The following is a 14,109-nucleotide window of genomic DNA, read 5'->3' on the forward strand; positions in this document are numbered from 1 at the left end:
ACTTACTTGCAGAGAGCAGGCGGGCAAAGTAGAAAGATCAGTCGATTATCCGGCAGACTGGAGCCGTACATGAGGCCGATGCACGAATCGGAGCCCGGTAGACCGTACCTCTTGCAAATGCTTCGGAGGTCGGCATCTCTGTCCCGATCACAACAACCGATCATAACTTCTTTTACGGAGCTTAGGTCTAGAAATCCTTCATCCAGCGTCACGGAAGCGCAATCCGTTTGTTGATTCGCATATTTCCCTAATAAACCAGCCGGTACCGTGTCCTCTGGATTGGCAGTTAACGAGAATTCTGTGAGGGCGGCGCCGCCGAGCTGAGCAGTTTTCAACGGACTCCAGGGAGGCTTCTCCCAGACGAAGGTACCGCAAGCACGATCCACTCGTGCGAATACCAAAGCTGTCCTCGTAGTACCTCCTTCGCAGTCCCAGTGCACCAATGTTGTCCCGTGATGCAGCACCTAATGCAAAATTAGACGTTTGGAAATCTTCGAACTTTGAAAATATGGTATTTCGGAATTTGAAGATTTTAGAACTCTTGAATCTTCGAATTTTCGAATTTTGATATTTGAAAATTTGGGAATTTTAGAATCTCACAGAACTTTTCAATTTTTAAATTTTGATATATGAAAATTTTCGAATTTTAGAATTCTGAAATTTTTGATATTCAGAATTTTGGGATACCAAAAAGTAGAAAATCTGAAATTTGGAAATTTTAAAATCCTGAAGTACCGAAATTCTGAAATTCTGAAATCTTAAAATTTTGGTATTCCTTTAATACCAAATAAATAAAACTTCAAAGCACAAATACGTCGGTACGTGACTCAAAGAACGTAACGAAAGCACGAAGAATCGTGAAAATCTTTCCATACTATTAGACAAGCTGCAATCCCGGGGCCATTAAGATCGTTTTAGTGGTATCTGTGCAATTGCGGTGCACCAAAATCGTGCGGATGCACAACGTACGGTCGAAAGTAGCACACATCGTGGCTGTGTTTATAATGTTGATGGAACTTCTAATGCAGTCAGAAGCATGTTTATATGGTCGATCGTAAGTGCAGCCTCTGTGAACGTTTATAAAAGTATACAAGCGAGATACGGGCATTTACGTGAAATTATTTATCTTTGTCGATACATTGACACGTTAATTGAGGATGCACTGAAAGACGGCCACTCAACGGATGCTCACAGTGATCTATCAGCTGTATGTGAAATCACGCGTCCGTTTTATGCATGCTTTACTGCATTTTCGTGGACGCTATGCCACTTTGACTCGCGTTATGAAAGAGTAAAGACAGCTTCCGGTTACAATATTAAAGAGCCACTAACGCAGTCTGATGCACCTGTATGCAGTTGCATCTTAATACAGCTTTAATTGCTTCAGCGATATATCGGTTAAAATATTGACTTAAATAAGAAACGATTTAATAATTAATCGATCCAAAAGTGGACTATTTCTATCGACAATAAATTAGGGCTACTTTAATCTTGTCCTGTTTTCTTAATAATATTATAAGTCACGATGTTTCGTTCCCTCTCTTCGAGATTTCTACAAGGTACCAATTAATAAAACAACATTCTATTCTAAAGGGCGACCCGGTTTTGTTTTCCTAACCCCTTTCCTCAACGTCTTCCAGTTTTAATCCTTTTCATTTCTGTCTACCCTCCTCGCTTGCTTCTCGATCTCGACCACTCGCTCTATCTCTTTCCCGCGAATTTCCACGAAATATACCTAAAGTAGCATGGTAAGGTTGGCTCTTTGAAATCCTTTTGAAGTGCAGGAGAACTACACCGACGACGATGCCTTTTATCTTAGTACCATGGCACGGCCAGCAACTATGAAAGTACATAGCTGGACGCTAGGATATTAATATTTCGAAATCATCCGAGGGTAAGGTCGTGTCTTTATGTACGCTCCTTTTCAAGGTTTGTACCATAGATGTATCTGTATAAACCTCACCACGCTCGTGATGGGAATTCAGATGATGCGATCATTTTCATTCTTCGACATCGTCTGTTAATATGTATTCGCTTAGAGATTCTCTATTTTCAAATACCATTAATGTAATAGGGTTCTTAACCCTCGGATGGCGGACCATGGAGAGAGCCCCTATTTTATTTTTTAAGCCATACACTGTTCCTTTAAAAATTACTGTTCCAATATATGAAACTCTTTCGTTTAAAAATGATAGATTTAACTGGAAATTGATTAAAATAAAATCAGGTCTTTCTCCATGGTCCGCCATCCGAGGATTCAGAATCATCACATAGGGATCGATAATTATATGTTACCTTAACTATGTAATATTTTCTTATTAGCTTCACTTAATATTTTTTAATTTTCGGGCTGATAAATTTTCTTTGTTAATGGTATATTTATCTCAATAAAAAAAAAATCAAAAAAAAAAATCGAGGGGATACGAATTTATATTAATCGCTGCAAAATGACCATTTACCTGTAGCAGATGCAGATCCATTCCAGAATGCGGAGCAGCAACGGGAAACAAGGCAACCCCATGATCGATGGGGATCGGTTGCACAGGTCTGTACGAATCGAGATCGAGATGATAGTCGTTCTCGTCGCATTCTTCGGCCATGTAAGTTTGCTCGATCGCGGTCGTATGAATACTCAGAGTACGATGGAGGGAACCAGTTGTCGCGTCTCTGCCTCGAGCATGTCGGTGCTAGACGCAAATACGGTTACTTCATGAATATTTAGAAATATTTCGGTACCAGACTGGATGAATTATGCACGGTGCTTTGAATATCCGTGAAACGAAGCTTTTATAATTCACGAATCAACTTTACCTGTCAAGAATTACGTGAAATCTGGCTTTGCGTCTGGATTTACCGTGTATTTAACTGCCTAATGTTTAATAATGCAAACACCAATTTTTATTGCTCTCCTAACGTTTATTAGCTACCATCGGAAATGGGAATACATTTTTGCGGTAGATTTCACGTTTAGAAACGATTCGAGAAAATGTAATTCACCGTGTGAATCGTTCTTCACCTACATGACCGTAAAGACCAGCCACTGTTCTGAAGTGGAGCGTAAATATTGAGAGCGAAGTGGTAACGTCTTGACCTATTTTACCCAATTTTTCGAAACTTTGGAAAAAAAAACAAAAACAAAATAGATGCTATAATTTTCAAACTTTTATCGAAATCGATTTAACCACGTTTAACACGTATTTCTTGGAAACACACTTTTCGAAAATAAATCTATCAGCTCAGATTTATTATACTGGTACTAAAAACACATTTTGCTTTTATTTCGCACAACTTTTTATTCTGATTATTCTTGTACGTAACAAAGTCTGCTTTACTGACCTAATTATATCTGGCCGGGCAAAAGGGGTAAAACTTGTAAACTTAATTTCAACATTTTGTGCGTTTTATCTTTCTCTAAATTAAAATATAAACGCAGAATGGAAGACAAATGAAATTTAAATCATCGTTGAATTTGCTCTGATTTTATTTCAAGCTCGCGATTCCTTTACCTCTTTATCTTCGAGATCATTTCAATTTTATTTTGAAATAACATTAAAATGGATCATCATCGGATCCCTATCCCTCTGTTAATAACAAATACTACAGCTACCGAGGTGTATTCGTCAAACAGCCGTAAAACTTCTCTATGGAACATGTTTTGATACTTTGTTCAGTTCATGAAATATTTAAGTGTGCTACTTTAGATACCTCGCTCTCTGTACAGAATGTTAACAAAAAGGGATTTAAGAGTCTGAGAAGGCTTATGGTAGCTCGCCGAAGGAATAAAGAGGGTTTCATTAATTCAACTTTTCGACGAAAAATTAATATCTGTTTAATAATCTTCGAGGTAATCAAGTTTGATTGATAGGAAATTGATTTTACCTTATGAAATTCGGCAACCTTCTCAAGGACGAAATGGGTGTCGCGGTTCTCGTGCTTCTTCAAGGAACTATTTCTTGTGTTCCATTCAGTCGGCGATTCCGTGCTACTGTCGATAGCAATCTTTGCGGTTTGCCCTGAAGACAACGCGGTTTCGGTATCGCTATCTTTGCTGCTGCTACGAGGCGACTCATGGTTGTCTTTGTATTCGTGTTGGGGCTACAACAAATAATTTCTTACATATACCTTCTTCCACAGAATTATTGCATTTACATGAAAGACATTTTTCTCTCGATAACACAGCAGTCTTCTAAATGTTTCGGATTTTTAAATATTTTTAAACAAATCAGAGTTTTTATAATCAAAAATTTTTTAAATAACAGAAATGGTAGTAATCGTACGATACAAATTACCATCGAAGCTTTAAGAGAATGTCGCAGCTGGTCGTGAATGTTGTTCGTGCGGTAACAAAGCTTAAACCTGTCAGTAGCGTTACGAAACATATTGTTTCCTTAGAATATCTTCTGGGCTCTTTAGATTTACAACCCTTGTTTGGGATCCTTTCGGACTGACAAAGTTCTTTGTCGGAAGAATTAAGGACGTTGAAATTGAGAATCCAGCTTCGCGAGCTCGGCTACCACCGCGATCAATTTCACCATGTTTACGTAACAACAGGAAAATACGTCTTGTTAGGATAAATGGCATTTGTAGTGCCCTATTCAAGAACTTCGCCATTTATCTTCTATGTATTTAAATATATTAAAAATATTGTAACATATACAAATACATTAAGGATGCTATCATAATCTGAACATTTTATATTTTTTTATTCCAAAGATACCAAAAAATTTTAATTTATTTTCCAACATTTTAATTCATTATCGTTAAAATCTTTTAAATATATTTATATGTATTTTTTGTCAAGGTAAGGCACCAGTACTTTCAGTGTATGAAGGTATTCTTTATAAAAGGAACGTTTGTTTCTTCACTGGAACGTTTGTTCTCAAGTTTGACAGTTCAACTATAGTTGAAAGCGATTTAAGGTGTGACAATCTCAACAGAACTTTCTTTCGTTTTCTTTGACGTTTTTTTTTTTGTAAAAGAATCGTTCTATCACGAAAGAGGTCTACGTCCTCGTAACAGCTAACGTGCCGTGACCGAGCTTTATCCCACTCGACACAAGAAAAAGAACATTACACAGCGAGGGCAATGGTTCGGATTAGAAGATGTCTATCTCTTAAAAGATACCCGTGCTTCAACTGTCTATTAGGCCGAAATCCCTTGCTGTTGCTTCGTGATGATATAAACAACTTTTATCGTTAGACGAATTATCAGTACTTTGCTTAATCGTTTTTACGGCTTCGTGCTGTGGCTCGGTGGAAATCTCGTCGAACAATTTTCATACAAAGTATATGTTACCATTTTTCGTAGTTACCCGAGCGTTTATGAGCTGTTTTGCGTTTATGGATTATGTAAATTCCAGTATTCCATGAGGTATTTACGAGACAAGTTTATTTTCGCCGACATATTACAACAGCGTCGAATAAAGTACCGAATAAAGTTAAAACGTCGACATTCTGATGATAAGCGAGGATGGAACACGTCTGGTGTGTTGCTCGACGATTTCTAGCGACAAGAGCAAGTAGTTTCCGCCGGCCTACAACCATCCTTTCTGCTGGAGGCCGATAGAAACCCCTAACCTTATCGCTATAATCCTTCTTCGTTCTTCTTTATCACTCTTCTTCTTCGTGAAAAACGAATTACAATGATATCCAGTTCAGCGCGATGTTTTATAAGGTGAAAGTGATCGAAGACATAAATAATTCAAGCGGGATTAACCCTTCGAATGCTATGAGCGCACATATGTGTATATCACAATCTATATTAAGATCTTTACATTAATATTATAACGTTCCAGAATACAGAAATAATGTTCATTCTGTCCTTTACCAGCTGAAAGTGTAAAGCTTATCATGAAGCTTGTATATTTTAATCATAATCAAATAAAAGTTATTAACATTAGAACTACCGACGTTTGATGCACACCTATTTTTAAGTTGAAAATGATGTAGAATATTGAATAGATAAATGATAAAACATAATTTAACATATACATCCATTCATTATCTCGAGAATAGCCAACATACATTTCAATAAAAATACCTCAATAAAATTTATAATTTAAAATAATAAACTCAACCAGTCATTTTGACTGGTTTGGTAGTTTTAGTGTTAACGCATATTACTAATTACACACCATTATCAAATCATAATGATGTGATAAAACAATAATAAAAAAAATAAATGTACAAATAAAATAAATAAAATTAGAAATGAAAAAAAAGAAAATGATGTGTTATTGATTTAATTCTTACACACAGAGTTAATTAACCATCTGAGAAACGTAATATATTAACCTTTATCTTTTGAAGAATATTATGTGTGTAATATGTGTGTAATATGTTTGCCACTCAAATCGTTCAATATGAAATATTTCAAGAGACAGATTCTATCTTTTAAATAACAAATGGTAGAATCGCAGGGGAATAGAATAATTGAAGGATATCGTAAAGCGAATGTTCGTATTCTTCAGTTTCAACGATTCAACATTACTAACCCGTATCGCTGTTTTGTCGCTTCAAAGTGGTCAAACGGAAGGAAAGGGATGGTAATTTGAGTATCTTTCTCGTGTCTCCGGGCAACCCTTTGACCCTGTTCGTTGCTCATATTCCATGGTTCGACGCTTTCGGCAGAGACACGAAGGATGTACGGATTTTATCGAAGAACTTCCTTGGACGCTTTCCAAATCGTACGTGTAAGTTTGAGCCGTGAAATCGTTCGATCTCACGGTCTCTTCCGTTCTCTTTTTACGATTTCCTTCTGTTCGATACGTTTGCATAAGTGGCAGGGGAACCGATAGCCTATCGGGAAACGTTGTCACGTAGCGACATTTTCATGATCAGCCTCCATTATTACCTTTAGCCCTCGAATGACAACGTTGGCTTGCATTTAGAACCCCACCTGTGGATGGTAACCCGATTTACACCGATACAGAGTGATCGATAAATCCGCGACCCAGCGATTTGAAATAAATAAATCAAAATTTTAATTAATTAAATTCAATTGAATTTCTACTGTTTGAAATTTTAGGTAGAGATATTGTTAGATCAAAATGAAATTACAGCTTGCTTGTATCGTAAATGAATATTTAACAGAAGTTCTACCGAACATAGACATTGAAGACAGTGATACATGTACTGTTTTGAGATATAGAGTTTCGAAGGGACTTAGCGCCGGACAAGCATTAGTTGCGAAAGCAAACCAGAACAGAGATAGAACTGAGTTTTAGCTGAAATAGAATTGAGGTAGAAGTGATATCGAACTGATATTGGAATGTCGTTGAATTGATACTGATCTAATACTAATCTGATTGGAGGACTATATAGGCTCCTAAGAATTTTCAAATAAAAATCGAACCAATATAAAAGATAAATGTTCTAAATTAATTTAGTTCCTTCTTGAAAGATAAACATTTTATTTTTCACTTTTATAGAGATCTAATGTAGTTTCGTTAATTCCGACTGATAAAACTGATAAATTTGCATAAATTCTGCGGGCGTATAATTATCAATGTTTCATTATTGATTTACATCCCTTGTCGGTCGCTGGAAATAATTCTGTTTGATGTAATACCTTGGGATCGGAAATATGATCTCTCCGCATATCCAGATATTACTTTTCATTCAATCTTTTAGCATAATACTTGTACTGTATCAAATTATAAATTTAATCGATTGAATAATTGAAATAAAGCGATGATTGTATGAATTATGATGTCATTGAGATCGTGGGAAATCCACCGAGAACGTTATCACGTCGATATCTCGATCAGATGAAATTTTATACGACCTGGATATTAATACGTGCCGCGAAAGCAATTCGGTACTTTTATTACTTTTACTATATCTATTGTTACTTTTTATTTCCTTTATTCATTTTTCTTTTCCTGAATCGTTGCACGATTCTGTGCACAGATTACTAATGAAAATAGAAACCTGCCAGAAAAATGTATAGAATTGATAATAACACATAGGATAAAAACCCGGAAATTTCAGATTTTTAGATATAAAGGTGGAATGTTAAAAATACATTCTGGAAAGAAGATGTTTGTTCTGCAATTCGCTTTGATATTCATACTTTGCAAGAGCTGGATTTCTGGATATTAAAGTGAAAAATGAGGGAGATTTGAATCACAACGTCACATCTGGTTATACGAGCTCTTTCTTCTTCATAAATTACTGAAATGAAAGCTCCTTTATATCTTCATATTTCGTTTCTTCATTATTCTAAATGCAACTATCCTTGTTTCATTTATTGTTATAAGCACCGAAGTAAATTTTTTCCCATATTCTTCCTTCTTTTTTAAAATCATGTTAATTGGCTTTTAAAATGAAAACGCAATTCATTTTCGTGTATAAATTGTTTACTATATTATTTAAATATATTTTAATTGGTATAAGTTCCTGATACTCTGCCACTGAATATTTCATGATAAGCTTTACACTTTGAGCGGGTAAAGTACAGGATGAATATTATTTCTGAATCCTGAAACGTTATAAACTTTCAAATATAAAATTACAATATTGATATAGAAATCTTATTTTACATTAATAAAGCTTAACAGTATCTTCAAATTATCTATTTCCTTTCTTTTATTCCAAGTGGAATATTAATGCAAATTCAACACGAAAAGAACCTACTATGTATACGTATGAGCTAATTATGCAAATGCTATTCCACAGAATAAACTGAGTCTTCCAACAACTTTACAAATGATAAAAAAAAGGTAGCGGAGTGTTTTAGCAAGTTAGTCATGCATTTCGTGTTCATTATCATGATATGGTTTCCTTCTTGCAAAAATTAATGCAATTTAGATATTAGAAGTATGCCGAAATTATAGTTTGTTCCCTTAATTTTTGCTTTATTTTCACAAAAGTCTTACCTACCATTCTAAGGTTTCCATGTGTATAATTGAGATTTTTTTCTGGAGTGGGTCAGGTCTTTTAGCTTTATTAACAATGTCAAGTGTTTAATATTTTGCATTTTGCTAGAATTTACGAGAGAATATTAGAATATTAGAATTTAGGGATTTTGGGATTTTGGGAATTTTACAGCTTTGAAATTTAGAAATTATATAATCTTAAAATCTTAGAATGGTAAGGGAATAAATCCATATTTGGAACAGGCCAGACCCACCCTGCCCCTCCCTAGTTACTCATGTTCTTCATGGTGTCTTTCTCCTTTAATACACAAAAAGTTACATTCAAATTCTTTTCTAATTTACGGATATCATAGAAACAAGAGAAGTTTGATTTTCTAATTTGAAAATCAGTAGAGGTATTATAACGGTATAATGAAAGTTGGACAAGGTTTTGTCAAGGCTTTGAAACTTTAACCCGTCGTTAGAATTCCCAGGGCAACGTATGCAAACGTTCCAAGGTTTTTGTAGGATAGTAATCGGTCGACGAGGTCTGCCAGTCGCAGAGGTATAGGATCTAATGGTTTACCTTAGACTCTGAAGCAATGACTTCCCGCAATTCCCGCAGGAAGGCTCCAAAGAACGGCACAACCGGACATTCCGGCATTGCCAAAGCCCGAGCAAGTGTGAACTCATAGTCGGCGGACAGAAGGGCTGAAGAAAGATTTTCCAACACTGGTACTGGCTCGTTTATGCTATGCCAAAATGGCTTTAGCTTATTGGATCTGTAACAAATCATAATATATTTGATTAAAAAAATTTCTCTACTTATATTTTTAACATGACTTTTTAATTTTTCAACTTGACACCATTAGCAAAATATTTTATGATTAAAGTATTATTTAATTAATACTTATTTAATACTGTGCTTGATATTTCATTTAATCCATTTTTCCTATTATCAAGTTCTATATGAATTCTTATTCACCTAAGGGTAAACTTATATCTTTATAACGTGTAGCCTTTATCGAACGAACTTCCGAAGAGATCCCCCAAGTTTCACTTAATTACAACGTTCTCTGTTCTGTAAGTTCTTCTTTATGGTGCTTCGTGCAATAATTTTAAATAGATTTTGTGGTATTAAGATCTTGTAATTAACGTAGCCGAAGAAAATCCTTCCGTGAGTTGACATCTATTTTACAGTCGCTGTTATTCAATTCCAAATAAAATGATCATTACAATAGATAAAAAATAGTAACAGTAATATAATCTTTGCTAATGTGAAAATAAAAAGCGATTTTAAACCCTTATCAAATTTTACTCGTCAATTTGAACGTTCTGAAACTTTTTTAATATTCGAATAGACAAATTAGGGAACGTTAAAAAGTAGTTAGGTAAAGTTGAAAAATGAGGACGTAACAGCGAGATACCGTGATGAAACGATTCATAATGTATCCTTACTTCATAAAATATCATTATGAATAAGCCGGTCATATACTTTCGGCCGGTGATGTAGGTCATGGTACGGTGGGCAAGGGATAAAATTTTAACTATTCAGTTAATCGCAGAATTCGCCGAAACGGAAACTCAAACAGAACCATAGAACGGGGTAAATTGTAAGTACAGAGGTGGCCATTGAGGGCAATGGCTGTGTCTGGAACGATACTCGAGTAGGAACTTTTATCTTCTCGTTCGCGGTTGCAACCTGTTTTACGATACTGTTAATAAAAACTACTTTATTTTTCCATTCGTTCTGAAAACGATCTCGAGGGTGCCACTTAAGGAAGAACCTGCTCTGCTTTAAACGTATAAAAACACTGTACGTTTTTAATGACCGAAAGAAGTTACCATTGTTTAATTTACGACCTCGAGCAATCATTTATTAAAAGTTGAATTTCTTCAAAATTATAATTAAATCATAAGCCAATTGATAATATTATTGAAGAAGATTTTTAAATTAGAATCTTGAAGAATTCTTGAAGTAATATGATTATAAAAGAGGATACGACTCTCGAAATATCTGTACTAATGAAATGAAAAACACGCCAGGAATGTGAGCTGCATTGAATAAAGAAATTTTTCGAGGGATTTCTTTTCCTCGAAATAATATACACTTAGAAGAACTAAACAGGATGGGACAACACACTGTGACAAATACTTCTCTATGTAAGCTCGAGTGTACAGCAGGGATTTGGACTGTCGCAATGAATTTACAGTGAGGAATAAAACTGAAAGAATGAAAGCATTTCTCTAGAAAAGTGTTATTTATTTATATATAAATTGAAAGTAACAGAAAAGATGAACCTGTTTATAATGATTTCAGTTTAAGAAATAATTAGTGTTGTGATTTTATTATGAAAAGTTCGATTTTATTAAAAATCAGCATGTGATTCCAATAGTTTTGAGCTGTAGTGTAGCTGGGAAATGAAGGGTGGTGAATGAAATGTGCAAAAAAAAATGAATGAAGCCTATTAAGAGTGAATAGTATTCAAGGAATATGAAGTACGTATTTAATCAAGAAGTACATAAGTGGAATCAAGTAGTTGTAAATGAACAAAAGCACGAGTGTGCGATTGAAAGAGCATGTGAAGATTAAAAAACGACATAAACTTTTGGTAGTGACCTGAAAATTATCCGAACCAACCCGTAGTCAGATAAATGGAATTATACGGTATAATAGGTCGCATTAGCTATATAACCATTTCCACTTGCCTAAATAAGTCAAGTTTATACGAGATCAGGGTATTAAGCTTAATAATAGCATCAATAATTAAGATTTTAAATTCCTTATCTTCGGCTGTAATAATGTAAAAATAATTATTGTTGGTTGATTCGTTGCCAAATGAGAAATAAACAAAACGACACCAATTTATTCTAAAAACAAATTGGTGACTGACATTTTAAATTGTTTTATATATTTAAATAATTATAAATATTATAAAAATGATTATCTATGATATCAAGTAAATAATAATATGTAATTTTAATTTTATTGTTAGTACAATCTTGATCAAATCAAGCTTCCCCATGGAAAATGGCAATATCTTAGGCTCCCATTCTACCCCTTAGGTAATCAGGGGAAGAATTACAGTGTAGGGAAGAGAGTCCCATATATGTACATATATACAAATTTTATAATATATAATAATTGAAAATTATATTATTTTGTTTCTAAATTAATTTTAATATTAATATCGTGAAAATTCGAATTTTCTCTAAGGAAACCTGATTTCATCACGAACGTACAGAGTGACAAATATTTGGAATCCCGAAGCAAAGCACTTTCTTATTAAAACTGATGACTGAAGTGGACTAACATTTTGCTTGAGTTACTAAGGCTACGGATTAATTGGAATCTATAGGACGCTATTATTTCAATCGATCGAGATTAATCGATTCGGCTGATCACCGAAGTCACGACGGTATCCACCTTCCGAAAGTTTTATGGAGTTACCAGAACTGATTTAATTCCGATAATGTATTAAACTTACTTTACAAAGTTTCAACAACATTTTATATCATTCTTCGGTACTTTATTCATGAGTCAAGCATTAGAAACCCAATTACCAATGAAATAATTAGATTTCACAGAAAGTTTCAGTTAATTGAATTTCTCTATTTTTTGAAGTATTTTTCTAGAAACTGGTGAAAAATTTTCAGAACAGAAATATATTCCCATTTCTTCACTTACCGATTGTGAAATATTTATTTTACAAATTCATGATTCGAGTCGTCAGAAAGTTATTTAAACTCGGACAGATTATAAATTAGGTGACCCTTTAATTTCTCTGTTCATTGTATTTGGATGGATAAGATGGTCAAAAGTACCCTTGAGCCGAATTTGCTTCGTAATGCACCATTCGATAGCATATCCCAAAAAACCATGGTACACCAAGTTTCAACCCTGTACCTCAACCGGGAGGGTAGTTACAGGGTAAGAAAGAAAAAGTAGTTTTTGCCATATTTCTCCTATTTAGCATTATGCAAAAAATCTGAAAAAATTCTGTAATATTCTAGCCATGTTTCTTTATGATTGTGAATTTTTTCAGATTTTTCGGTTGCAAATCCTAGGCGTGAAAAATCAAAAACGCAAAAAAAAAGTCGAAAAATTGAGATTTCGGGTAGAAGCCTTCGAGATACTAGATTTTTACTTTTACAGTAGTTAGATATTAGCATGACCGGTGTCCTCAATTTTTTTCAGATTTTTCATTCTGGTGCGTCAAACCGAAAAAAATCAAAAACCGATATTTTCCACATATTTCGTGCGATATTATGAGAAATACTTTCAATTTTTACATTTCCTTTAAACACTTACTGCATTATGTGATTTCTAACATTTCTGCAATGGATGGAGCAAAATCTGAATAGAGGAAGTTAAGTTATTATAAATAATTGAAAATGTATACACACCTTGTATTCAGAAATATTGAAGAGTTTTCCAACAGCGGCGATAGCCGAACGGTTAAGGTGTCGGACAGCGGAACCGCTGGGAACTTTTTTGTCGTAGGTTCGCGTCCCACGAAGGTCCAATTTTTTTTTTCGTGAAATCATTTTTGTTATTATTAATTACATAAGAATAAATAATAATCATTTAATAACGTATAAAAATTATTTTTAAAATATTTTATCATTATGTATACATACTTAAAAATAATTTTGGAGCACTACTGCTTCTCTGGGTATGTATTGTTCTAATTCCGTATAGCTTCAAATAGTTGAAAAGTTACGTGATGTTAGTTTATGATTGACATACAAAGATGATCTCTGGTGTCCTGAATCCAATATTTGGTTTCGTCATTTTTGCATGAATGTATCCTATTAGATATATAATGGTATAACTCTTTTTGTTCATGTGATATGCATATAAAAGTTTATTATGAAGATACTTATCTTTTTTTTTTTTAGAATACTGATCACCATATCTGTTTGACATGACTTATAATTTTAATCCTCGTCACTGTCTTCATTAATAACGGGTATTATTTCGTCGTAATTGAATATGGTACTTAAAAGTTCGGCAGGTCTAAAAATCTTGTGGTGGAACCGCGAGTGCGACAGGTAGTAAATAATAGCTGCTACGTGTGAGCAGCACCCGATGGTACGATTGCCATTCGCACATTCGCAGCAATAGCGTTTAATTCCCGAAATGCCAATTGAATTTGGTATATAATCTATGTAGCACCGATAAGCTTTACTGTTTATATGACGCGATTGTACTTGGAATTTAACGATATGATTTTTTTCTTTTAAACAAA

General features: G+C 34.3%; 1 protein-coding gene across 3 annotated transcripts in view; it reads right to left on the reverse strand.

The window, feature by feature from the left end:
• LOC114874280 (1-phosphatidylinositol 4,5-bisphosphate phosphodiesterase epsilon-1-like) overlaps window positions 1-14,109 on the reverse strand; it is an 85,430-nt gene that overhangs the window by 13,962 nt on the left and 57,359 nt on the right. For all 3 annotated transcript variants that reach the window (XM_029183442.2, XM_046284968.1, XM_046284969.1), the window contains exons 7-10: window positions 9,444-9,639; window positions 3,880-4,095; window positions 2,460-2,687; window positions 7-464 (exon numbers count right to left, since the gene is read on the reverse strand). In XM_029183442.2, coding sequence (XP_029039275.1) covers window positions 7-464; window positions 2,460-2,687; window positions 3,880-4,095; window positions 9,444-9,639 — 1,098 coding nt within the window. The remainder of the gene's footprint in view (window positions 1-6; window positions 465-2,459; window positions 2,688-3,879; window positions 4,096-9,443; window positions 9,640-14,109) is intronic.

The sequence above is a fragment of the Osmia bicornis genome, chromosome 3 (assembly GCF_907164935.1).
Source record: "Osmia bicornis bicornis chromosome 3, iOsmBic2.1, whole genome shotgun sequence".
In the NCBI taxonomy this organism is placed as follows: Eukaryota; Metazoa; Arthropoda; class Insecta; order Hymenoptera; family Megachilidae; genus Osmia; species Osmia bicornis.